We start from the raw sequence: 27,856 nt of genomic DNA on the forward strand, positions 1-27,856 counted from the left end.
TATGTGGTTTATTGTTGTACAATAGTTCACAGGAAAGAAGTTGAATGAGTTTGCATCCATTCAGCTTTTAAGTAGTAGTCGGGCACAATGCCATGGAAATATAAATAGCAGGCCCCACAATGAGACTAAAATTAACTTTTTTTTTTACAATTCTGCTTCTTTAGCTACAGTGAAATAACTAGCTGTACATATTTTCATCAAATTATAGGATTGAACGAGTAGACCTAAATTGTCAATCTTTACTCCATTATGTGATTCTTATAAATTAGTGCTGAAGGTACAGTGGTGTTGTCATCATTATTACATACTATTGGAGTGACCAGCATGTATCTTAAGGGGGTATAATATAATGCTCCCCCCCCCCAAGTTCCCGGGCACCTCATACAGGTTATACTCTCCCCATTGTACGGATCATCCGGCGATTGGGGGGGGGCAGCCAATAGCCGGCCGCTGTTTTGATCTGCGCAATGGGGAGATGCCGTTCATCAGGAGCCACGTGGATGCCGGGGAGTGGGGTAACTATAACCTGTGTCACGAACCAGCGAGTGTGAACCCACTGTGCCTTGTGTCCTACCTCCTCTAAGGGTGTTGTCTAAGTGAACCCTTCAATCTTTACAGTACCCCTGATGGTGGGGATAGACTTTCCCGAGGGGAACACCAAGTCGCTACCTCTTGAGGAGGATAGGCACACGAGGCAGCTGGTCCAGGCGGACCAGTAGGTACCTGAGAAAGGTACCAGAGGTACAGGCGTTGTCAACAGGCAGTCGTTACCAGGATCAATAGTACAGGACCGAAAGATGAGGCAGAGGCGAAGTCAGACAGGCAATAGGTCAGGGTAGGCGGCACAGGTACAGGTCAGGCAATCCGGGTTGGCAACAGGAGAATCAAGGCAAGCAGACAGGGATCAAACAGGTAGCAATGTCCAGGAACACAAGTACGAGTCAGGAACACAAGTTGATATCAGGAACCTTAGCAGGACACAAGGACCTTCACACTGAGGCATCTGGGAAGGGGGCTGAGCCAATTATATATGTACAGGAAGGCTAGGATTAGTCAGCGAGGTCGCCCTTAATGAAATGCTGCAGGAAACAAGCAGCAAGCATGCTGTGGCCAGGGCTGAAAGGAAACACTGGCAACAGATCACTGAACACAGTGCCCGGGACTGTGGCGGTAAGCAGGGGAACAGCGGCACACAGCAGCCACTGTTACAACCTGTTTGAGGTGCCTGGGCATTTTGGGGGGCATTATATGGTTTGGATAACCCCTTTAATTTTTCTCACTGAGCAGTTAGAATAAACCTTCCATGTTTAGCATTTGCGGTATTTTCTCTCAGACAACAGGTATACCATTTTTTAGCTGTTTTATACCATTTGCTTTAATTCTTAGATTAAGATTTAGATACCATGGTAATCCTTTTTATCAGCTATTTTCAGGACATAGCAATCCGTATTCTCCCAGCTTTGCTAGGAAGGTAAGATATTTTTTTCTTGTTTTTCTCACACTTCCGCACTTCTTCCTATAGCTTCACACTACCCTAGAATGTATGTTTCACGGTGGGGAGTGGGGAAAAACTCCACACCGTACAATTAGGAGCAGACGAAATAGCAACTAGGCCTGGACACAGGGAAAAGGGAGCAGGTCACCTCCTATGCTTCCCTAATCCTCGCCCTGACCGTATGAGCGGACCTGGATGGTAGGACGGCTTATACCCAGGAACCTCGGACCCCGAGTCACCCTGATAATCCCTGGAATAGTAGCAGGGGAGAGACCACCTGTTCTTCCAAGACACGGATGAACAAGAGTTTCAACCGGCCTAGGGAAAAGCAGTGAACAGCCACTGGATCGGCAGGTAAGAGCCCAATAACAACACGCACTTACCTGCTGCTGCAACAACGACGACTGGACCCCATGCAACAGTACTGGAACCCTTACACCTCACAGGACACAGTTCAAACAACACACACAGGTGTCCAGCACACCATTCACTGCCTGGAACCCTATGCGGACAGGATGCATGGGAGCCCCAGGCAGAGCTGCGCATGGACTTGTGGTTCCCTAGGCTGGTTGAACCCAGGGGCCCTTTCACCAAAGGCACAACTGACAGGGGAATTGTTTAGCAAACATGCTGGACAACAAACACCACCAGACATGTAACAATGACCAGACATATACAGTTGCAAGAAAAAGTATGTGAACCCTTTGGAATGATATGGATTTCTGCACAAATTGGTCATAAAATGTGATCTGATCTTCATCTAAGTCACAACAATAGATGATCACAGTCTGCTTAAACTAATAACACACAAAGAATTAAATGTTACCATGTTTTTATTGAACACACCATGTACACATTCACAGTGCAGGTGGAAAAAGTATGTGAACCCTTGGATTTAATAATTGGTTGAACCTCCTTTGGCAGCAATAACTTCAACCAAACGTTTCCTGTAGTTGCAGATCAGACGTGCACAACAGTCAGAAGTAATTCTTGACCATTCCTTTTTACAGAACTGTTTCAGTTCAGCAATATTCTTGGGATGTCTGGTGTGAATCGCTTTCTTGAGGTCATGCCACAGCATCTCAATCGGGTTGAGGTCAGGACTCTGACTGAGCCACTCCAGAAGGCATATTTTCTTCTGTTTAAGCCATTCTGTTGTTGATTACTTCTATGCTTTGGGTCGTTGTCCTGTTGCAACACCCATCTTCTGTTGAGCTTCAGCTGGTGGACAGATGGCCTTAAGTTCTCCTTCAAAATGTCTTGATAAACTTGGGAATTCCTTTTTCCTTCGATGATAGCAATCCGTCCAGTCCCTAACGCAGCAAAGCAGCCCCCACCACCATACTTCACAGTTGGGATGAGGTTTTGATGTTGGTGTTCTGTGCCTCTTTTTCTCCACACATAGTGTTGTATGTTTCTTCCAAACAACTCAACTTTGGTTTCATCTGTCCACAGAATATTTTTCCAGTACTGCTGTGGAACATCCAGGTGCTCTTGTGCAAACTGTAAACGTGCAGCAATGTTTTACGTATTGTAGATTCGCAAACAGGAATGCTAGCATATGCCAGAGACTTTTGTAAGTCTTTAGCTGACACTCAAATATTCTTCTTCACTTCATCGAGTAGTCTGCGCTGTGCTCTTGCAGTCATCTTTACAGGACAGCCACTCCTAGGGAGAGTAGCAGCAGTGCTGAACTTTCTCCATTTATAGACAATTTGTCTTACCATGGACTGAGGAACAGCAAGGCTTTTGGAGATACTTTTATAACCCTTTCCAGATTTATGCAAGTCAACAATTCTTAATCGTAGGTCTTCTGAGAGCTCTTTTGTGTTAGGCATCATTCACATCAGGCAATGCTTCTTGTGAAAAGCAAACCCAGAACTGGTGTGTGTTTTTTATAGGGCAGCTGCAACCAACACCTCCAAACTCATCTCATTGATTGCACTCCAGTTGGCTGACACCTCACTCCAATTAGCTCTGGGAGATGCCATTAGTCTAGAAGTTCACATACTTTTTCCACCTGCACTGTGAACATTTGCATGGTGATTTCAATAAAAACATGGTAACATTTAATTATTTGTGTATTAGTTTAAACAAACTGTGATTGTCTATTGTTGTGACTTAGATGAAGATCAGATCACATTTTATGACCAATTTGTTCAGAAATCCATATCATTCCAAAGGGTTCACATACTTTTTCTTGCAACTGTATACCTGTCCTCTATACCCTGCTTTATTTATTAGCCACCTTCTGCCTTTAGTTATACATCCCTATCATATACCAGCAGCTCAAACATATCGGACCATAATAGGTCCAGTAAAGGGATTATCATTAATCACCATCTATTTGTCTATAATGTATTTGGATACTCCTATTGTTAACCTCTTCATTATATGCATTATAGTTAATTACTATTAATATAAACTCCCCTTTTTTTATTTCCTTTTTAGGTTAGATTACATAGTAACATAGCTTAGAAGGCTGAAAAAAATACATCTGTCCATCCAGTTCAGCCTGTTAGGCTCCATTCACACATCTGTAATAATGGGTCCGCATCCGTTCCGCAATTTGCGGAACGGGTGCGGACCAATTCATTCTCTATGGGGCAGGAATGGATGCACACAACAAACTGTGTTGTCCGCATCCGATCTTCCGGTCCGCGGCTCCGGAAAATGTAAAATTTCTTATCTTTTTTTTTTTTTTTGGACACCTGCTTCCATCCCCTTTTGCATCTTTTCAACAATGGAGAGGATCTCTTCCTTACGGACTGTGAAACGCATATATGTTCCACAGCGTTGTGCATCATAAGGGAGGAGGTGAGCAGGAAATTACATACATTTCCTTCTGCTAAGTCTGTGGAATGCACTTGCGTTCCGTAGTAATTTCTGCCTTGCGTTGGATTAAATCTGAATGGGTGGAGCCTTTAGTTGATGAGGAGATGTCATATCTGGTTCTGACTGCTCAGTGGAACGCATCTGCGTTCCACAGCGGCATCCTTTTATATTTATTAGTCTGTTTACATGGTTAGTGCCCCAAGGGGATGTCCCTACCTCTTTGACAAATGACTTTTTTATAGGTATTATTTATAAGAAGGGGTGAAAAGAGTATTAGATACAGATTTCTGGATGGGGCGGATGGGAGGAGGCGCAGGAAATTGAGGGGAGGAGTCTGGAGTGATGTAGTCCTATTTAAGGCGCCAAGTTTGAACAGGACATAGACGCCATTTATTTTCGTAGCCCACATCTGACTATAGGGATTTTTACTGGAGGAGACATTAGGCTGGAGAACAAAATCACCATATCACTACCGGTCAGACTCCCATACATCAGGTAGTGTCCCCTGAAGAACCAGTGGCAATACTGTGGAAATGCAGTGTTGGGACCCATTTTTTCAAGGTTTCCTTTGTTTGGGAACAACAACCATCCTTAGGGTAAGGGCAGGGGCTAGAAAGGGTTTAGCCACCGAGAGGTGGGGTCACCCCTTTCGGTGTGGGTGCTCTGCCTGTAGGCAGGGTGAGATCCAGGGATAGAGTAGGGATATATATTTTGTTCCCTTAAACCTGATTTTGACAGCTAACTGGGATATACTTTGTGCTAGCAAATCGTAAATAAGAAGGAAACAAATCGTCCCACCTTCTACTATATCATGGGTCTACAAACCATGAGTAAGAAGGACACAAACTGTCCCACCTCTTGACAAACCTGCCTGAGATTGTGATTTTAGATATATGGTGTATTTACTGTAAATATCGGTAGGGGGTCTTTTAAAACACATGTTTTAATATATTCAATCAAAGGTATGTTTTAATAAGGGAGTTAAATACTTTAGTTTTTTTTTCCACCATATTTAATGTGGGCTAGTGAGGTTTGAGTGCCAGGGCTTCAGCTATCTAAAAGGTTTAGCCAACTTTGGTACATCACATTAAATATTATTCCATGCAAATACCTCTAACACATGTTTAAAAATACTCATGTATATGGATGAATGTGGAGTCACAGTCCCAAATTTGTCACATATTTATTTATTTTACACACTTACATAACGCTACTATATTCTGCAGCGCTTTACAGACATTAGCATCACTCTGTCCCCAGTGGGACTTTGGAGTGTGGGAGGAAACTAGAGTACTCGGAGGAAACTACTCAAACACAGAAAGATCATACAGACTCCATGCAAATGTTGTCCCTGGTCGGATTCGAACCTAGGACCCCAGCACTGCAAGGTACCAGTGCTAACCATAAAATGCTACTTACCACACAGATAATTGTGTGGTACAAATAACACAAAACACAACTTCTCTAAAAGACTACACTCAGGACCACAATTATGCTTTGCACATCCTTTGCACGATCAGCTGTTTGAAGAGGCCACGGCATTCCTTGAGTGCTTAAGCTTCTTCCTAGGCCAGTGATGTCACACTACATGGGCCATGTGGCCTACATGCATCTCAGTCCTAATCAAGTGAATATAATACCAAGCACAGTGCTTGGCAAGCAGTGAGGGGGCTGCAGGCCACATTGCTCACCAGAGCTCAAAGAGCTGATCAGCGGGCGTTCAGGGAGTTGGACCCTGACAATCTGATATTGATGACCAATCCCAAGGATAGGTCATCAACATTAAATTCCTGGATAACTCTTTTAAGTAAATTAAGCTCCTGACTACTTTAAGTTAATTGGACTGTCACATATGGCAAGAATAAGTGGTCAGATGTTGGTTTGCTATTAGCCACTATTACCATCAAAAGGTAGCATCCTGGATGGAATCAATACATTTCATCTTTGCCTAATAGAGTTATTTTTTTGACCAAAGATTATATTATATCTCTCAAAATTCAAATGTATTTGGCAATGTTGTATTAATTTATGAATAATTGGAACCGCACAAACGTAACGAATGGGTAAATGATGCATTTCTTCTATCTTGTCCAAAAATGAAGGCATCAGGAGAACTGCTGACATCTGTTTATCTGTTTATAGCAATGGCAAGAGAACCCATATTAATTCTTGTTCAAAATGCCACACGAAGGAAAAGCATTAGTGCAAACAAGAGTTGTATTTGAATTGTAGATCATGTCTTAGCCATCTGTGAGAACGGATGGTGTTGAGAAATTAATGTGTTAATGAAATCACAATAATTTCGCAGAGGAAGTGAACGGGAATCTTAAGATGATTGTCTTAGATTTCGTAATGATAGAACTGGTTACAGGTGAAGGCTTTTGGTGCTGGAATGTTGTTCCAAGAAATACATGTGACAGGTCTACCTAGGTAGGTTTACCAAGCAATAGTCTACAAATGCAGAATTAGGCCTTATACACTCACCTAAAGAATTATTAAGAACACCATACTAATACGGTGTTGGACCCCCTTTTGCCTTCAGAACTGCCTTAATTCTACGTGGCATTGATTCAACAAGGTGCTGATAGCATTCCTTAGAAATGTTGGCCCATATTGATAGGATAGCATCTTGCAGTTGATGGAGATTTGAGGGATGCACATCCAGGGCATGAAGCTCCCGTTCCACCACATCCCAAAGATGCTCTATTGGGTTGAGATCTGGTGACTGTGGGGGCCATTTTAGTACAGTGAACTCATTGTCATGTTCAAGAAACCATTTTTCCAGTCTTCAACACTCCAATTTTGGTGAGCTCGTGCAAATTGTAGCCTCTTTTTCCTATTTGTAGTGGAGATGAGTGGTGCCCGGTGGGGTCTTCTGCTGTTGTAGCCCATCCGCCTCAAGGTTGTGCATGTTGTGGCTTCACAAATGCTTTGCTGCATACCTCGGTTGTAACGAGTGGTTATTTCAGTCAACGTTGCTCTTTTATCAGCTTGAATCAGTCGGCCCATTCTCCTCTGACCTCTAGCTCTGACCTTCTTTGTAAACCCTAGAAATGGTTATGCGTGAAAATCCCAGAAACTGAGCAGATTGTAAAATACTCAGACCAGCCCGTCTGGCACCAACAACCATGCCACGCTCAAAATTGCTTAAATCACCTTTCTTTCCCATTCTGACATTCAGTTTGGAGTTCAGGAGATTGTCTTGACCAGGACCACAACCCTACATGCATTAAAGCAACTGCCGTGTGATTGGTTGACTAGATAATCGCATTAATGAGAAATAGAACAGGTGTTCCTAATAATTCTTTAGGTGAGTGTATATATGGCATAGACATAGGCAAATCCATGTGTTCCTATATGGTGCTAGGTATTGTGTTGTATTATGGAGTATTCTACCAGAAGAATTGCTTCTAGGGAAGAATAGCCCCATAATACTTAATCTTATGGGCATGTTTGGTGAACTCTAAGACATGCAGGCGTCTCATAGGCTCCATACAACTATATGGGTGCCATGTTACTATTCCAAATAACGTGGAGCTTGTAAGTAGTCAAAATACATTGCATTCATCCTTAGACTATACTTTAAAATGATATGCCTATCTAGACTACTATGTCTTTCTGTAGGGCTGTAACAAGGACATATGGAGCCTTGTACCAGACCTTAGAATCGGTCCCCACACCACCATGACCATCTTTGGTAGCATGTATATGAGGGAAGCTTATGATTATGTTGGTTTTCCTAGTGCACAAGTATAATGCACACAGTGACGTCACAATTAGAGTTGAGCAAAGCGAGCTTCGGAGGCTTAATCCGAAGTAATTTTGTTCAAAACTTCGGAATAATACTGTAGGGAGATTCGTCTCCATACATTATTAGAATGTATTGGCTCTGATAAGCCGAAGTAAGTTATTCACAAAGTCGCGCATTACTTTGTTGAATAACTTCGGTAGTTGATTTTTAAAGTGGAAAACTACTTAAAAACTTGAAACCGAACTCGGCTTTGGTTCCGAGGTACTGGTCAGAACCGAAGCCGAGTTTGGTTTTATGTTTTAAAGTGGTTTTCCACTTTAAAAATCAACTACTGAAGTTATTAAACTCATTGGAGCCCATACATTTTTATACAGTACGGAGACGAATCTCTGTATAGTATTATTCTTAAGTTTTGAACGAAGCAACTTCGGATTAAGCATCTGAAGCTCGCTTTCTCGACTCTAGTCAAAATGGTTGCATAATACACATCATGAAGTTACAGCACAGACATAATATTTACAATGATGGCACAGTACAGCAATAAGGCTCAACGCGATATCACAATAGTATGATAATACGCATGGTGATGAACGGAAATTAATTGGTGATGTCACCGCACAGAAATAATGCAAAAAGTAATGCTCTCTTCCATTGTCTCTATACATCACAAATTGCACATATGTCTGAGTAGAGATGAGCCCCCTTAGTTTTCGGGGTCCCATAGCAGCTGCTATACCTGTTATCCTAGTAGTTATGCCCATGGATTTCTTAAACAACTCTTGAAACAAGTATTAGCATTTCTGTAAAATCACATGGATTTTATGTATTGGTGACAGTTTTGACATAAATAACTCATCAGCCTTACTAATATTGATATCCATGGAAACAACTGTAGGAGTCCACAATTTGTCTCCAGGGTTACACATCCTGGCTAATAACGGTCACTTATGTACAAGCTACTGATCGTTTTACAACTATGCTTTAAGAGCAAAATTGTGTTAGTTTATTTAAATGTCTTTTTTGGTCAAATAAAATATATAAATGCAGATTTTTGGAAAGTGTGTTAATTATTTCTGAAACAGCACGTCCATGCTTTGGGGACACTTGATTCTGCTGTGCATGGTTTTAGGGTACATTAGTAACCTCCAACTAGATGATAGATTTGGCCTTAGGAATATATTTTACAAGCATATAAAAAAAAGTTGAAACCCATGAGTCAAAGTGAAGAAATATTTAAGAGTCAGTATAGAACGAAAAAAGAAGAGAAATATGTTAAAATTCCTAATAACAGTAACTATGGCACATAGGCATTTAAATGAGTGCCTTTAGGAGAAGAGGGTGAGTAATGCTTGTTTTGGGTGAAAGAATGCATCACTTTTAGGTACAGCACTCTAAAACAACATAAAATAACATCAGAACAACATCTAATGTTATTTTTATGTTTGACAAATGTATCATATGTCATTCTTGTGTACTATTGTTATTCCTTCTCACCTTGCTGACTTTTATATTTTATTTTAGGTATGTGATTGGTGTAAGCACATACGGCATACAAAAGAATACCTGGACTTTGGAGATGGCGAAAGAAGGCTTCAATTCTGCAGTGCAAAGTGTCTAAATCAATACAAAATGGACATTTTTTACAAAGAAACACAAGCCAACCTTCCAGCTGGACTGTGCAACACATTACATCCTCCAGTTGACAATAAAGCAGAAGGCACGGGGGTACAGCTGCTAACTCCAGATTCCTGGAATATACCATTGACAGATGCTCGAAGAAAGGTTCCTTCCCCAGTGTCTGCAGCTGGCCAAATGCAAGGTCCTGGATCATCAGCCTCAACCACTGCCTCGCCTTCTGAAATTGCCAACTGCTCAGTTACTAAAATCCCCACACCAGTTCCCAAATCCATTCCTCTGAATGAAAGCCCAAATATCGCCCCAGTTCCACCACCTGCCAGCATTGTGCCTCCCATGGGCATGCCACCCAGGAGTCCACCGATGATTATGACAAATAGAGGACCGGTTCCTCTGCCCATTTTCATGGAACAACAAATTATACAACAGATACGCCCACCATTTCTAAGGGGTCCTCATGGATCAAATCCTAATAGTCCTTTGTCCAATCAAATAATTCCTGGTATGGGTCCACCACCTGGTGGGTCTAGAGTTATGGGACCTACATCAAGTCCTATGCATAGACCAATGTTATCCCCTCACATTCACCCGCCAACAACTCCTACTATGCCGGGTAATCCAGCAGGCTTGATTCCGCCTCATCCACCTGGAGGTCCTATACCTGGTCTTCCTTTCCCTCCAATGGGCATGATGCCAAATGGTCCTATACACATGCCTCAGATGGTAAATTTTGGTTTACCATCTCTTGCTCCCTTAGTGCCACCACCTACCCTTTTAGTGCCATACCCAGTTATTGTTCCTTTACCTGTTCCAATACCTATACCCATACCTATTCCTCATCCAGTGGATTCCAAGCCCCCAAATGACTTCTTCAGTAATGGTGAAAGCATCATTCCGAGTTCATCAAGTGATAGCCCAGGAGCAAAGCCAAAGAAAAACTCTTTGCTTCCAAGGGATTCCAAACAAAGGCCTTCAAAGCCTTCGGACACTTCATCTGGTGGTTCAGGGCTTTCCTCTCACCAGGCTCCAGTTGTTCAAGAACATTTGAAAACCGAAGTAGTGGACTTGACTTTGAGGACAGTAAGCCCAGAAAACAGTAAACCTAGCATCCCTAATACGCATCAAGTGCCACAGGATGGGGTCATAGATTTAACTGTGGCAAACAGGTCTAGACTCCATAATGTAATTCAGAAAGCTGTTAACACTCAGTTAAAACTTGAATCTGAACCCATTAGTGTTGTAAACGTGGTTTTTAATAACTCAGATAGAACCAATTGTAATGACTGTGTGGATGGTAGTAACCCAGTGGAAACAAAAGTACATCCATGCAATGACTCTAAACTTTGTGGTATAAACTCACTAGCCCCAAGTACCCCAGGTCATGAAAGCAGTGGAGCAGTTTGCAATGTAATTGTAAATGGCACAAAGAGCACAGAGGGTACTAAAAACTCTGATAAATCACACGAGCAGAAAAAGACATTAGACAAGGAGCCTGCAGTTAGTGAATTGGAATCTGTTAAAGAAAATAACTGTGCTTCAAATTGCCATTCTGAGTTTGAAGCCGGCAAAAAGAGTCTTGTGGAAGAGTCTCTGACAGCAGGAGACAAACAAGATCCTAATCTAAACAACCCTGCAGATGAGGACCATGCCTATGCTTTGAGGATGTTGCCTAAAACAGGCTGTGTTATCCAGCCTGTGCCAAAACCAGCAGAAAAGACTGCAATATCACCATGTATAATCTCATCACCAATTCTCACCACAGGGACAGAAGATTTGGAGCCACCACTTAAAAGGAGGTGTCTCCGTATTCGAAATCAAAATAAATAAAGGTTTGTGAAAATATTATTTATAAAAATTAAATTTCTTAAGATTTTATGATTATTGTCTTTAGGATGGAATAGAGTTCATGGCAGAAAAGCTGCCTGCAAACAAAACCTAGTAGTATATCTGCTGTGCTCATATGGTTCTTTATTAGTCTATCATATCATTTTCATTGAATAGTCTATATAAACATAGTATTATGGCTTGCATTTAATATTTCAGTATAAAGTCATGGTGATGCAAATTGTAGCATATTATCATTTTTATCCATAATGATATAAAAAATGTTAAAAATTATAATTTTACTTAGTTCAGGTCTCTAATTCAAGTCTAAATCACGTTTACTGGATTATTGTAGCTCTTAACAGATTAGTGCAAAACCAGTTAATACAAAAACTGGTCCAATGTCCCTTTATTGTGATAATGTGTCAACATGCCACTGCCACTGTTCAGTAAATATAGAGAATATTGGGGTAGTAGCTGTACTCCTCCACTTCATAAGATAACATTGTCTGCACAATTCCCAAACTATAAAGGGTGCATTATGAAGTAACAATGCGGAAACGTAATAAGATGAAGCTTAGAAACAGCTCATATGACAGTGCCATAACTCTGGGTAAAAGCTGGATAAGCCATACTAAATTCGGCATCCAGAGAGGCATGAAAAATTAAGATTTCAGCAGTTTCTGCAGTTTCTGTCCACAGTGTGGACCCAGAGTTGTCTTACTGCAATATCAAACCAAGCTCAGTGCTCTGACTTAAAGATATTGATGAATTCATTATAAAAGTATGCAGTGCTGTAAACTTTAAATACTAGTTTTGAAATGCTAATTTGAAGATCTCATGAGGTGGCGCCCTGAGCAGTAGCATTCTTTCACCTACCATTTATCCCATCCCTGGGTGGTTCATTATAGTCTCAAAGCCATTATTGTGGGGGGGGGGGGGGGGGGGCCGGGCCGGGGGGGTGGCACTCTGGAGGAACTGGGACAACCAGGCAAGTGGGCTTTTGTTTTTAAGGGTAGCCAACTGACTCCCCACACGTCAGTGAAGGAGCGAGAGCTGACAATTACTGATAACATATAGCGAACAAGGACCGTCACTGACTTTCTTAACGATATGAAGAAACTTTTATTAAAAGCATCATAGCATCATCAGTGATTAGTTTCAGCTCAAGCCTGAGCTTTTTTCAAACTGAAACAGCCCTTCTCCAGAAATCTAGTAACTATAGCCTATAATATTATTACACTCCAGAATTACATCCAGGCCCCTCTTGAACTCTTTTAGTGAACTCACCATCACCACCTCCTCAGGCAGAGAGTTCCATAGTCTCACTGCTCTTACCGTAAAGAATCTTTTTCTATGTTTGTGTACAAACCTTCTTTCCTCCAGACGCAGAGGATGTCCCCTCGTCACAGTCACAGTCCTGGGGATAAATAGATGATGGGAGAGATCTCTGTACTGACTCCTGATATATTTATACATAGTAATTAGATCTCCCCTCAGTTGTCTTTTTTCTAAACAAAATAATCTTAATTTTGATTATCTTTCTGGTACTGTAGTCCACCCATTCCAGTTATTATTTTAGTTGCCCTCCTCTGAACTCTCTCCAGCTCTGCTATGTCTGCCTTGTTTACAGGAGCCCAGAACTGTACACAGTACTCCATGTGTGTTCTGACTAGTGATTTGTAAAGTGGTAGGACTATGTTCTCATCACAGGCATCTATGGCCCTTTTGATGCACCCCATGATCTTATTGGCCTTGGCAGCAGCTGCCTGAACCTGGTTTCTGCAGCTCCTAGGTCCTTTTCCATGTCAGTGTTACCCAGTGTTTTACCATTTAGTATGTACGGGTGACTTGCATTATTCCTTCCCAACCATATATTTATCAGTATTAAATCTCATCTGCCACTTCTCTGCCCAAGCCTCCAATCTATCCAGATCCATCTGTAGCAGCATACTGTCCTTGGTAATAAAGGTAACACTGCTATAATATTTTTGTCCTTTTCAACACAAAAGTATTTAACATCCCATCAAGGTTTCTGGCAAACCTGGTACCATGCTAAAAGATCCGTTATGCTTTTCTTTTTTTTACTAATACCGATGTACAGCAGTGCAGTTTTGTAATAAGTGTGTTTATACAGAGATTGCAGCTTCATCCATATCTGAATATAAATGATGCATAGCATATCTATGCATATAGAATATCTATCCCTATTTTATTAATTTATATACAGAGGTTTAGCAGAAACAAAAAACACGGAAACACGAAAAAATGAAAAAAGAGGGATATGGGTTTGTGTCTGTTGACCATTGTGCTGTGCTGCCATCTTGTGACTGGTTGTAGATTAGATCAAGTAGATGTCATCATAAGAAAACCTCTTTATTATAGCCTTTTACTCTGTGCTATGGATCTTTATGTGGTTCATGATGGCTTGTGGGAAATTTGATATTGTTTTCTATGGTATATACAGTAAGTGCCAATTCCACAGTATTTCACATCAACTAGATGCTTCAGTTGTAATGTTAACTAAATAGAGTGCTTTTTAATGTACCAGCAGAAGGACCCGGCTTCGCTCAGGTATATTTAATCTATTTCATTTATTGTTTGTGTGTCGTTTAAAGATACCGATAGTATCCCCCATAACAGTGACCTCTACAGCACTCTGCCCCTTTAACAGTGAACTCCACAGTCCCCCACCCCTTAACACTGCCCCCCCCCCACCATGCCTCCACAGCAGCCCATCCCCTTAACTTTGACCTTCATAGCAGCCCACCCCTTTAACAGTGAGTTTCACAGCACCCCACTCCCTTCACAGTGACCTCCTCAGTACCCTGCTGCTTTAACAGTGACCGCCACAGCAGTTGCCCCTTTAATAGTGTCCCCTGTCCCCTTAACAGTGACCTCCACAGTGTCTGCCGCTTTCACAGTGACCTCCACAGCGGCCTGTCCCTTAACAGTAACATCTACAGTGAACGCCTCTTTAACAGTGACTTCCACAGTGCCCCTTCAAGGCTAGGGCTACACGACGACATGTGTCGCCCGACATTTTGTCTCAACAATTTTTATAATGCTAGGCTATGGTGTCGCACTGCGACATGTGACATGCTGTGGCTGCGACACGACAGTTGCAAAAAATCCATCCAAGATGGATTTTTCTGCGACTGTCACATCGCAACACCATAGACTATCATTATAAAAATTGTCACGCGTCATTGGTGCAACATCAATGTCGTGCGACACATGTAGCAGTGTAGTTGTGCCTTGTGTGTCGTGCGACTAATTGTCGTGTGACACATGTCGTCGTGTAGCCCTAGCGTAAAGCTGACCTGCAGCAGTGAAGAAAAATTTCTGGATTGTTATGGAAACCTGTAGTAAAACTGTTTGCATGTGGAGACTAAGGGCCGGCGAGCTTCTAGTGGCTGATAAGGGACATGTGACCGTGTGTATGGCAGTTGGGATATGAAGAGGAAGACCTGCAAGCTTGTATTGGCTAATGTAGGTCATTTTTTGGGAATATCTCAGGAACGGTACGTCCTAGAGAGCTGTGACCCCCAGGTAGGAAGGGATGTGTATACCAAGTTTTGTTGAAATCGATGGTTGCGTTTTTGAGTGATACGTCCTTCTTTATATATAGATAATGTTTATGGGAAACAGAGTCTTCACAAAAGTGAAATGCTAGCACAGAGTACTGGACACATGCTGCATTTGGAAAGATACTGTAGCCAAAGTCACTATCTTAACACAATAACGACAGTTTTGATAAATATTGATGCTAGATGCATCAGAAAGACTAAATCAGTCAATATGATTTCATTTTACTATTTTCTATGACAACTGTCCTTGTGATATATTAGATAGATAGATTTCGAGCAAATCCTGACAGGACTCCTAGGAAAGGCAGTGAGAGTCCTGATTATTCTGACCGCACAGAAACATAGAAACATAGAATGTGTCGGCAGATAAGAACCATTTGGCCCATCTAGTCTGCCCAATATACTAAATACTATGAATAGCCCCTGGCCCTATCTTATATGAAGGATGGCCTTATGCCTATCCCATGCATGCTTAAACTCCTTCACTGTATTTGCAGCTGCCACTTCTGCAGGAAGGCTATTCCATGCATCCACTACTCTCTCAGTAAAGTAATACTTCCTGATATTACTTTTAAACATTTGCCCCTCTAATTTAAAACTATGTCCTCTTATAGCAGTTTTTCTTCTTTTAAATATTATCTCCTCTTTTACCTTGTTGATTCCCTTTATGTATTTTAAAGGTTCTTTATCTTCTTTCATATACCTTCCTTCTTTTGTTTTTAATTTTGTAATTCCTTTTTTTAGTTTTGTTTTTTCATTTATGTATCTGAAGAATGCCTTATCGCCTTTTTTCCCTGACTGAGCTAATTTCTCTTCTGCCTGTGCTTTAGAAGCTCTTATAACTTGTTTGGCCTCTCTCTGCCTAATCTTATAAATTTGCCTGTCATCCTCGTTTTTTTTTTTTTTATAATTCCTAAATGCTATCTTTTTGTTTTGAATGATTTTGGCCACTTCTGAGTACCACAGTGGTCTCTTGCTTTTTTTGCTTTTACTGACAAGCCTAATGCAATTTTCTGTTGCCTTCAATAGTGCCACTTTTAAGTAGTCCCATTTCTCTTGGACTCCAATGAAACTGTTCCAATCTGATAGGGACTCGTATACCACTCATCTAATTTTAGAAAAGTCCGTTTTTCTAAAATCTAAAACTTTTGTTTTTGTGTGGTGTGACTCAGTCACTGTACTTATAGTAAACCACACTGACTGGTGATCACTAGATCCCAAGCTTTCCCCTACAGTAATATCAGATACCAAATTCCCATTTGTGAATACTAAATCTAAAATGGCCTCCTTCCGGGTTGGCTCCTCAACTACTTGCTGTAGCGATAATCCCAGTAGGGAATTTAGAATATCTGTACTCCTGGCAGAACTAGCTATTTTGGTTTTCCAGTTTACATCAGGAAGATTGAAGTCTCCCATAATGATAACTTCCCCCTTCAATGTCATTTTAGCTATTTCCTCAACTAGTAGATCATCTAATTCTTTGACTTGGCTAGGTGGTCTATATATCACACCTACACGAGTTACCTTATGATTATCAAGCTGCAAGGTAACCCAAACTGACTCTAAATTGTTCTCGCTAACTTGTATCAAATTAGATTTTATGCTATCTTTCACATACAGGGCCACCCCTCCCCCTTCTTGCCTTTTCTGTCTTTCCTGTATAGAGAGAACCCTGGTATTGTTATATCCCAGTCATTACTCCCATTGAACCACGTCTCAGTAACAGCCACTACATCTGTTGTAGTGTGCTGAAGTGAGACAGGCCCTTCAAGGCTGTATGAATAGAAAAACTTGAAGCGAACAATTCAGAGAAACACATTAGAAGCTAGATTAGACATTTTATAGCCGGCTGCCCTTAGTCTGCCTGCTGAATACATTAATGCTCTGGAAAAAAATATTCTCATTTTATCCAAAATATAACTAATTCTATTTTAGTAGATGATTGACCGTTTTCCCTGTATCAGAGTAAATATAGAGAAGGCTGTCAATCACTGTGTGAAGGTGGGGTCATCAGGACTCTTACTGATTCTACTAGAAGTCCTATCAGCATTTACTTTGTTTCTTACTCTGAAATCCTGCTCCAAATCATCTAAACTTATATATGACATTTCATAAAATGCCTAAATGACATTTCCCCTTTAAATTTGATTAACCTTACATTAAGCATGTGTTAGATTAGCTAGTGTACCTGACAGCAGAACAAGAGCACCTGGGTTTCCTTTTGAGCATATATTTTTAGTCTAGATGTCACTGTGCACTTTGTATCAAAGTCACAGCATGTAAGTGGTAGTAGCAACGGGGGATGGGCACCGAGTGCCAATTTATGGTTATATGATCATGTTGATACTAAGATTAGACAATGTTGCTTTTAATACTTCAAGCAACCTATGTAATAGATACAGTAGCATGTTGCTTTCTTACTCCAGCAAATATAAAAAGGAGCTTGGCTATAACTCAGCAGTAATATCGTCATACTCCCTTAATTCATTGCATTTAGTAATCATTTCTGTATAGATTTGTTTCTGATGCCTTATAAATAAAAATGATGGTATGCGGTAAACCATCTGGCCTCTAATCACAGATGACATTGCGAAAATTAAAGTGAACAATTCAGAGAAACACATTAGAAGCTAGATTAGACATTTTATAGCCGGCTGCCCTTAGTCTGCCTGCCGAATACATTAATGCTCTGGAAAAAAAATATTCTCATTTTATCCAAAATATAACTAATTCTATTTTAGTAGATTTTTATTTCATGTCAGCCTTTATTTAAATTTCATCATAAAAAGATTAAGCGTTTTTTAAAGACCATTTAAATAGTTTTACTTATTGCCATGCCATTAACTATGCATGTAATAGAATAATTGTAATATGTGGTGTACTTTGCAAAAGACTCCATTCATTTTATAGCTAAACTCTGTCTTTTATGCTTATTACAGTTCTGTGTTAGCAGAAAATGTCCAGAACTCAATGGTCTGTGTAAACTAAACTTGAGCAAATAACATTATAATTTGAAGACTATCCAGAAAAAGTTGTAGTGTCTTTAACACCACAGTTAGTAGCAGAGCTGTGGGGTCAGAGTTGGTTTTCAGAGTCTGAGTCAGAGTCAGTTTAATTGTACTGATTAGAGTTGAGTGAATTGATTTGGTTTGAATCAAATTCAACACAGATTTTCCAAATTTTTGGCAATTCGATTCAAATAAATTTCTCAAAATAGCGTCAGACATTTTTCAGACCAGAAGACAGGAAAGATGTGGAAGGAGGATCACATGATCCTGGAAGGTGTCTGTGTATACACACCGGCAGACATTTGCCAACAAACACCAAACATTTTTGGACTATTTAAATTTTTTTTTAAAATACAACTGTGCTGGGTGAAGAGGTTGTTAGTTAACACCAGTAGTCATGCGTTTACCCATAGCCATATATGTTGCTGTCACTTTGACATTACTAATGATGTCTTGGCGTTAACAAATTAGAAAGAGGTTGCAATGAGTCCTAGGAGACCCCAAATGTATTCCACAACTTGTCTGGGCAATTGGGACTCTCAATTTTGGTGGAATTTATTCGGACCCAGCTAAATTGAATTTGAATGAATTTCATTAAATTCGCTCATCCCTAGTATGGACTCCAACTTTGGCTTCAAAATATCAAATAATATATATATATATATATATATATATATATATATATATATATAGTATCATTAATAGCTTGTTGCATATTTCCTTTGAGAGGAATCTTGGAAAGTTTTTTTGTTTCTTGATGTAAATCCCGATTTTACAATTTTAATACTAGATATTATACATGAACCATTTATAAAGGCGTCAAGAATGCAGGAAAGTAGAGAAGTTGGTGTCAGAAGTTTGGCTTACTGACTCCACATTGCTGTAAGTGAACACCAAGCACATAAATATTACATACATTCCTGTCCTACCTTTGCCAGACTTTTCTGATGCCCCGTTTTCATGTCATAAATTCTCTGCCAGAAGTGCCGCTTTTCAAAGATTCAGTGACGTACCGGGTCCCTTTCTGCAGACCAAAGCCTCTGCTTCCGCTTTGCAGGGAGCCCGGTGACGTCATTGTCAGCCTCAGTGATTATGCAGAGCACACTGAGGGGCAGAAACTAGACGGCATTACATTGCGCTATGCCCCGCCCCTCTCGTCCGGTGACGTCACTGGGCAGTGCGCTTTCTTTTCAATGAAGGAGGCAGAGGACTATGCTACTTAGCATAGTAAACGCCTCCTATGTAAAATATAGGCAAAAGCTGCAGCAGGCTGGAGAAAGAATGATTCAGGGGGGCGGATGCACAGGGAAGGTGACAATGTGCAGCAGGAGGCAGAATATGAACGAGGGAGGCGGATGCACGATGGATTGCTTTTCATCAGAAAACCCGCGATGCTGCGCTGGGACCCACAGGGCAGTGCAGCAGGAAGTTAACACGAACATAAACATCGACCCCATTAATACATCTTAATAAAGGTCAGAACTTTTCTGATCTGAGTTGTGAATTCACTGCATAGACATGGAGTTAAAGGGGTAAGAAGTTATAAAAATAACAAAGAATTGGTACTCACCTCACCTCTCTTAAAGACATTTAGTTAAATGGTTTGTCCAAGTGTTTAATACTGATGACCTATCCTCAATATAGATTATCAGTATGTGATTGGTGGGGGTCTGACTCCTGGCACCCCTGACGATCAGCAGTTTCAAGAAGCTGTAGCCCTACGGTGAGTGCCATGACCTCCTTACAGCTTACCAAGCACGGTACTGTCCAGGGGTAGAGGGAGCCATGATGATGATATGTTGCTTAGAAATGTGGCTATAATTTAATAGGTCAAATTCTAGATTCTAAAACTTAGTATAAACTGCTGCAGTTAACAAAAAATGGAATTTATACAGTAACTTTAATGAATAAACCAAAAGTCGATTGATATGAAAGATCTCTAGTTTTCAACGCAAGAGATTAAGAGCAATAACTGAAGTAGCAGAGCAGATGAATGGTCAAATATTTATTATGCACTTGATGATGTGTAACATTATAAAAATGGGCGCCCTACAATCAGCTCAACTATTACAGATTTTGCATGTCTATATTGATATGTAAATACTCTAATTACTATAATCAGCTTCTTCTTTAGTTTTAGCTTGTTATTTCAAACCCAACAAGATGAATTTCCAAATGTATTTTTTAATATGTGAATAAGAATGGTCACAGCTAATTTGCATGTTTTTGTATACAGTTCTCTGTAATGATATACTTAACGTCACCAATGCTGGTTTCAGAAATAGCTCCATTTATATACCACAGCATCATCTCATTCTACTCACCAACTATACAGATAATGAAGCAATTAAACCTAATTAATGTCTATTTAAAGAAGCAATGGCATGCCAGTAGGAATAGTATGGTTCCAGAATCATAATCATTCTAAATTTTTACTAACTAATTTACCATAGAAGATGTAAATCTTATTTTGATCAGCATGGATTGCAAAACGAATGTTTCTACCAATTCTTGTGGAAAAAGCCATTGAAATGATTTTGGGAATGACTTCCTTCACCTATATAAGATAGATATGTATGGCTCTTATCCTTCAGAAAGAATGTCTTCTTTTTAGGTGCCAATGTGATATTTGATTATTATTTTCATTTTATTATAAATGAACACCTTTTGGGCAATGTTTTTGTGATTGCAATGTACTCATTTTGGGATAAAAAAAAAATCATTTTTCAATTGGTCTTTATTAAAATGTGAAGCCATTTTTGAGATACGCGAGTTAAAAAAATCTGTCTGCAGAGTATCACTTCTCAGTCCCGTCAGCCGTGACTGCTCATGTGGAGCCTTATCTCTGATCTCCTGACCTCAGAAACATTTATTATAGCTAAACTCTTGTCAAAATGATACAAATATCGCTTAAATAAGTGTTTATGAGGTCAGGAGATCAAAGATAAGGCTTCCCATGAGCCATCAGCTGCTGGGACTGAGTAGTCACACTCTGCAAACAGACCTTATCCTTTAAGTTTAACTGGGTTTTAGTTTACTCTCTGTGACTCCAGAGCAAAATGTATGCTAGGGCCTCTTCACCATTTATTCCAATGGATTCATGCTACGTAGTGTCTTATATTCACACCAAGTAAATGCTGTGTGTGAATATAAGAATGTGAACAACCCAATGAAATTTGTCTTTACCACTGACATTGCTGAGGTATGTCAGCTTCTGTGGCATCATTGCCCACTAAAAAACCTTAAAGGATCTTCAACATGGGATACCTTTGGTCTCAGAAGCAGCAGGTTTGGGCTCTCATTTCCTAGGGCCAGCACACCAAATGATCTAGTCACCCACCGCACTCACACCTTTGCTGTGCTTCCACCTGTGCAGTCACACCTCATTCTGAGACCCAGGACGGACATCAATTGGTGGGGAGAGGGGGGCTGACACACCGCACCCTCTACGATCAGCTGCTTCACAGTAGCTCAGGCACCGGAAGTTGTCCCAGAACCACACAGTTCTGTGTATTGTGTAGTGAACCGACCTGGTAATTGCAGCACTGCCTCCACTCAATGGGAGCAGCACTCTGTCCAATACACAATGGACGGAGCTGTGTAGTTACGGGATGACGTCTAGTACCTGAGCTACTGTGGGGGCTCTATCCTATCAAGATAGGCCATGAATATCCGATTGGTCAGACCCCTGCAGTGTCCCACCCACTTTTCTCTGTCAACTCTCCTTTTTTTTTTTTTTCAATTTTCTTTTTATTAATTTTATAATTTAATCCGTTACAATTGCAGAAATAAGGAAAACGTATAAACACTTAAGATATACGATACATAGTCACAAAAGTATCAGGGTGTTACAGCGTCAATGGGTATGATGAACAAATGTAGAGCAACCGTCAAGGCAAGTTCTCTTGGGCAGAGCGGTCGAACCACGGGCAAGGGGTGGTTAGGCCCATTGGTCGCCCGACCTCAAAGCCAATAGGTAGCGTGAGGACGCAATCGTAAAGCGCGGGCCATATATGAGAGGTGAGCAGAACAGTGCCCATCCCATCACATATGGTGGTTTAACTATCAAGCTTTATCTAGATAGAATCCCCAAGCCAACAGCAGAGCTGTGTTCTGATATAATGTATGTATGCATCGTGTACATAACCTTTAACATAGGATATAATACAACTAGAAAAAGGAACGGGAGGGGGGAGGGTAGTGTAGGGGGGTGGTGCGAGGGCTCGGGCTCAGAATTGATGGTTTAGAGTCAGTCCATGTTGGAATGTGTCAGAGATGAGAGTTGTTGTAGTATCTGAGAAGATGACCGAAACTCTGTCCAGACCTGCCAAATTTTTGGGAATTTGGAGTGGGATCTTAGTTCCCATGCTGATAATTCTTCCATCAGGAAGATAAAGTTGACTTTTCGTAACCATTGAGCTATAGTAGGGGCTATCGGTTGGTTCCATTGTTGTGGTATTAAGGATTTGGCTGCGGCCATAAAATGTTGGAAGAGAGTCCCATTCCCAGGGGAGATATTTTCTAATCTAATGTTTAGATCTGTCAACTCTCCTACTGATATAATCAGTGATAAGGCAGGGCCTGCAGCATCATGACGTGAAATCAAGTCCAAACAGGTTGTCTCATCATAGGTAGCTGCTGCGCCCAATGCTCAATTCATAGGTTTGGAAGCCCTCATGAAGGTGGATGTAGATGAGCTCCTTCAGTGATCTCCTTCACTGTATGAGGACGGGAGATCGCTATAGCGATCCCTCGTCCTCATACAGAATCATGGCTTCTTAGCAGCAGATCGCTGTTTAGACCACACAATCTGCTGCTCAGAAGCCATGATCGGTGGTGCCTACATAAACGACAGGATAACCTGATGACCGAGTGTTTCGCTTGTTCATTGGGTGATCAGCTGCACATTTAGACGGCCAGATGATTGGGAATGACCGTTTGCAAGAACAGTCATTCTCGATAATCTGGACTAATATTGGTGCATCTAAATCCATGACATGACTGCTTCCCCACATCTGTTACTTCTTGTTTTTGGGCCTTAGAGAGGATATGTCGTAGACAACTTAATTGGAGTATACAAAGAGTTTACTACCACAAAAGCAGTCATACAAGCAGCGGCAATGCTTGTGCAATGGGGCAATTTTTGTTGCAATTGATATCTGTATGGGAGAAATTGCCACCCAAAGAGTATATAATTTTATATGTTTAAAACATAATACATTCTCCTTACAGCTGTATTACACCAGCAGATTATCTGACAGATTTTCTGACCATTCATTGGTCAGATGGCCGTTTACACACACAGATCTTTTGTTATACACACCAACTATTGGTCTGATTGGACAGAAACTGGTCAGATAACCTTTTGGTATAATGCAGCCCTTAGGCTTCATTCATACGACTGGGTCTGTATTTCGGACCATGAATCTGCAAAATACAGAAAACTTCTGTGTGCATTCCATGTTTTTCTCACTCCTATCAATAGAAAGGGCTATTCTCATTTACAAAACGGACTACAATAGGACATGTTCATGTTCTATAATTTGCGGAAGGAACAGCAGATCTGCATAAAACACTGATGTGTGCATGGAAATGGCTCAGTATCCTATCTGCTAAAAATGCAGATAGCAAACGGATTTAAAATATCTTTCTGGGAGGGATATGGGAAAAACAGCAATACTGCCACAGCGTTTTTACGTTATAAATTTTACGACGTTCATTTTTTTGTATAAATAACATGATATCTTTATTCTCTGGGTCAGTACGATTATAGTGATACCAAATTCATGTCGTTTTTTTGCAATAAAACCCCTTGTTTTTGCATTGCCAATTCCCAAGACTGATAACTGTTTTATTTTTCTTTCTAAGGAGTTATGTGAGGACTTGATTTTTGTGGGACAACTTGTATTTTTCATTGGTATTATTTTGGAGTAAATCACGCTTTTTGATCGCTTGTTATTAAGCAATTATGTCATTGTTGAATAAATTAGCAATTATGTCTTTTTTTTTTTTTTTTTTTTTTTTTTTTTTAAGGCGTTCACCGTAGGGGATAATTTACATGATATTTATGTGGTCCGGGTTGTTATGGACACGGCAATACCAAACATACGGAGGAGATTTTATTTTTGCAATTTTTTTAATTGAAAAGTGTATTTTCCATGGAGAAAAAAAACTTTTTCTTTTATTTAATAAAGTTTTTTTTTACTTTTTTTTTACCACTTAATAGTCCCACAAGGGGACTATAACAGACAATATTCAGATTGATTTTAAAATGCAATGTATTTTCCCTATAGTGCATTGCATTTAATGCAATGCTATACTGACATTGACCAGCAGGCTGCGCCAGAGAGGCACAGCCTGCTGGAAATTCTGACAGAGGGATTGGCAGACTTGGGGCCTTCTTAAGACCCCAGCCTGCCTTTACACACATCGGCACTCCGCGATCGCATTTGCAGGGTGCCGATGGGAGACAGAGGGAGTCTGCTCCCTCTGTCAGCGCTTTACATGCGGCGGATGCCATTGCCTGCGGCATGTAAAGCTTTAAACAGCCCCGATCGGCACTCCTGCCGGTCCGGGCTGTTAGAGCAGGGCCTCGGCTCTTATGTGAGAGCTGGGTCCACGCTCCCCACTGCACAGGGGGCCCATGCAGCGCTTAGACTGGGCCACTATAAAAAAGCGGCGGACCAACCTAAGGCCCCTAAGGCATATGGGTGGTCACTAAGGGGTTAAATATTACTTTATTATAAATATATTCCCAAAAACCTTTCATTAGCTATAACAGCTTGTTTTGTCTAGGGGGCAATCATCAGGGTAAATAAAATGGCTGCCACCCTATTAGTGCACACAAAACCTGTCCTAATCTCACAGCAGGACAACACTGAGATAAAGAGCTGCCTCATCCTCCTCTCTGCTCTACTTGTCAGGGATTATAATCCTGAATATAGCTGATAAGATCTTCAGCTGAATCTCTGTAGGAATGGAGTTCATGAGGAGACATTAAGTACAGAGAAGATAGTGGGGGTGCAGATAATGAGCAGCAGGACTTGTTTGCAGTCTCCATTACCACAGTCTGTCCTGTCCGTCCTCTCTGTACTTCAGCTGCAAAAGTATACGTGTATACGGATTTGCTGCAATTTTCACCCTTTGAATTGCAAAATCGGTATGCATTTCCAATTGAAGTCTTCAAATCTAAATTCACAACAAATTAGCCAAATCTGAACATTAGTTTAATTAATGCATGAGATTACAACAACATGTCTTTCTAGGAGTAATGTCACTCTTGTCCATGGGGATAGTGTGGTATTGCAGCTCAGCCCAATTGAATGAATAGGGATGAGTAATTTTCACCATGCCAGTATGCACTATGCGAACTCATGTTTTTTTGTGTTTTTTATTTTATTTTATAGGATGTTGGCTGACAGGGTATCTTGCATGGGAAAACGGGAGCAGCACAGTCTACGTACACTTTTCCAAACTACACCAGCTGGTCCACTTCTTATTTCCATATCCTGCCACTGCCTCTGCTGACTACAAATCAACCTCCTGCCGTCTCTACTCATCATGCTGTCATGCAAGAAAAGCCATGCAGTCCATTTCTCCTAGGATGCTGAGCATTCCTTTCCACCTCACTTCCCCCTGCGCCTGCAGTCGCTGACATGAAGAAGAAAGTGGACCAATGAATTACTCCCCCCTTCAACATCTGTACCAGAGGGCAACGTATGACTGGAATTATATGGACTTTTTCTGTTGCTTAAGAGACTTAGGTTTTGCTGCTACAATGAGAATTGAACTTTGTTCTGTAGAGTGTGGAACTGTTGAAGGGTAAAAGTTTTGCATTGGAGTAGCAACACTTCATAGTCATCTCTCTCTTACCCATGATGATGCACTTTTAATTGAAACATTTAAAGAAAAAAAAAAGTTTTAATGGCTAATATTTTTATTTTAACAAAGGCCACCTTTCTGTCTAATGCCATATTTTCAGTGTTAGGCTTTATGGATTTTAATCCTTACAGCGTGCAGTAGAAGGCAGCATGAATAGTTGATATTGTGGTTTCTTGTACAGGCTAGATGGCAAAAGAGATCTGTAAATGTTTATTCTACTCACATTTCTTTTTAAACTCCCCCTAAACAGCACCCCAATTGGGAACAGAGCAAAAGTGTTGTACTAAAGACCAAAATTCCCCTAGGGTGTAAACTAATCTGACAAGGGAGGGAGAAGATATTTGCTGAGCGTCATAAGAGATACAGGATGAAATTTCAACCTCCCTAGATTTCACTGATCCAGGAAGCCAGCGAGACAATCTCTCCACATAGCCCTTTCATGATAATTGGAACAGTATGGGCATGCCAATGATAGAATGGGGTCCAAGAGGATTTTTTTTCCCCCCAGACACCCCTTTTCTAAGAACCACAACCTCCTCCCCTTTTTTCCTGCCTGCTATTCTCTTTTTTTGTGTTTGCTTACTCCTGTCTTGATGAAGAAAAATGTGCAATTCGGTCCTCAGTCACTGGAGTGAGGATATAACAGGGTAGAAGACACATTGATATAAATATGTGCACTTGTACAGATGTAGCCAAGAGTCCAAAACGACACTAGCATAGAGCTTGTGTGCCAGCACTTATCTTTAAGAAAGAGTGAAACCGATGTAACGTAGCCCCTCTTATTTTTTTTCATACAAGTTTGGAGAAATCTCATTAAATCACATTGTGATTCAGTGTATATGTTTACTACGTCAAATAAAGCATTTGCTCATTTACCTTTTCTGCACAGTGCCTGCTATTTGAAGTAGACGTGCATTTTTTTACAATGATGTGGATTCAATATCAAGGCATTCTGTGCAGTATGGATTGGAGCATAGCCGCTTTTTTTAGTGTATGTGTACTGTTAGTACTATGTATATACTGTATTTCTATAGCTTTGTTTGTAAAAAAAAAAAAAGGAGAAAAAAGACAAAAAAAAAAACAGCATCGGCAGTTTAAACTACTGTTTCGGAAATCCCCCTTTTATTTATTAACATGGACTCGATTCCGAATTTGTGGAGTGTCAAATCCTCTTTCTGTCATGTTACATGTTTCCAGAATTGTAACTTTTAATCTGTTGGGAACAGCCGACCTATCCCTATGTTTCCAAAATTAAAATATAATACGTCATTCTTTGGTAAATTTGAAGAAACTCTGTATTGTTATTAACATTCCCACTGTAATGAAGGCGACTTGTGCGTGTGGAAAGAAAGTGAACTGAAGTGTTTGTGTTTTGTTGGATTATTAGGCTAATGGTATCTTTATGGACTGTTCTTTAGAACATCTCTTTTTACCCTATAAATTTCTGTGCAAACTTTGAAGATCTTGTTCTTTCATGATTTATATACTACGTGGCATACATACAACAAAGCAAACAGTGCTATTAGTTCTGATTATTTGTGTGTATATGTAGTTATTATGTTAGAAACCATATTAAATCCCGTCGAGTACAGCCATACAGAAAGCTCAAAAAGTAAGTGGAGTCTGTCGCCATGCTGCTCCTGTACTAAGATCTGCAAGTCTGTGGAGTCTGTGAGAAACTGAAGTTTAGACTAGGACCATCTGAGGACATGGACCTGGATTGAGGCTGCATGTATGGGTGATTAGGGTATCAAAAGAAGAGGGGTGGGTTCCATTTAATTTTGTTGATGCCCTTCTTTCTCAGCTTATGCCAGCTTAAATGGGTTGGTTTTACCAT

General features: G+C 40.5%; 1 protein-coding gene across 2 annotated transcripts in view; it reads left to right on the forward strand.

The window, feature by feature from the left end:
- LOC122936090 (sine oculis binding protein homolog) overlaps positions 1 to 27,479 on the forward strand; it is a 203,746-nt gene extending 176,267 nt beyond the window's left edge. For both annotated transcript variants that reach the window (XM_044292103.1, XM_044292104.1), the window contains 2 exons: positions 9,603 to 11,545; positions 25,545 to 27,479. In XM_044292103.1, coding sequence (XP_044148038.1) covers positions 9,603 to 11,543 — 1,941 coding nt within the window. In that variant the 3' untranslated portion in view covers positions 11,544 to 11,545; positions 25,545 to 27,479. The remainder of the gene's footprint in view (positions 1 to 9,602; positions 11,546 to 25,544) is intronic.
- The last annotated feature ends 377 nt before the right edge of the window (positions 27,480 to 27,856 follow it).

This window comes from Bufo gargarizans, chromosome 4 (assembly GCF_014858855.1).
Source record: "Bufo gargarizans isolate SCDJY-AF-19 chromosome 4, ASM1485885v1, whole genome shotgun sequence".
Classification (NCBI taxonomy): Eukaryota; Metazoa; Chordata; class Amphibia; order Anura; family Bufonidae; genus Bufo; species Bufo gargarizans.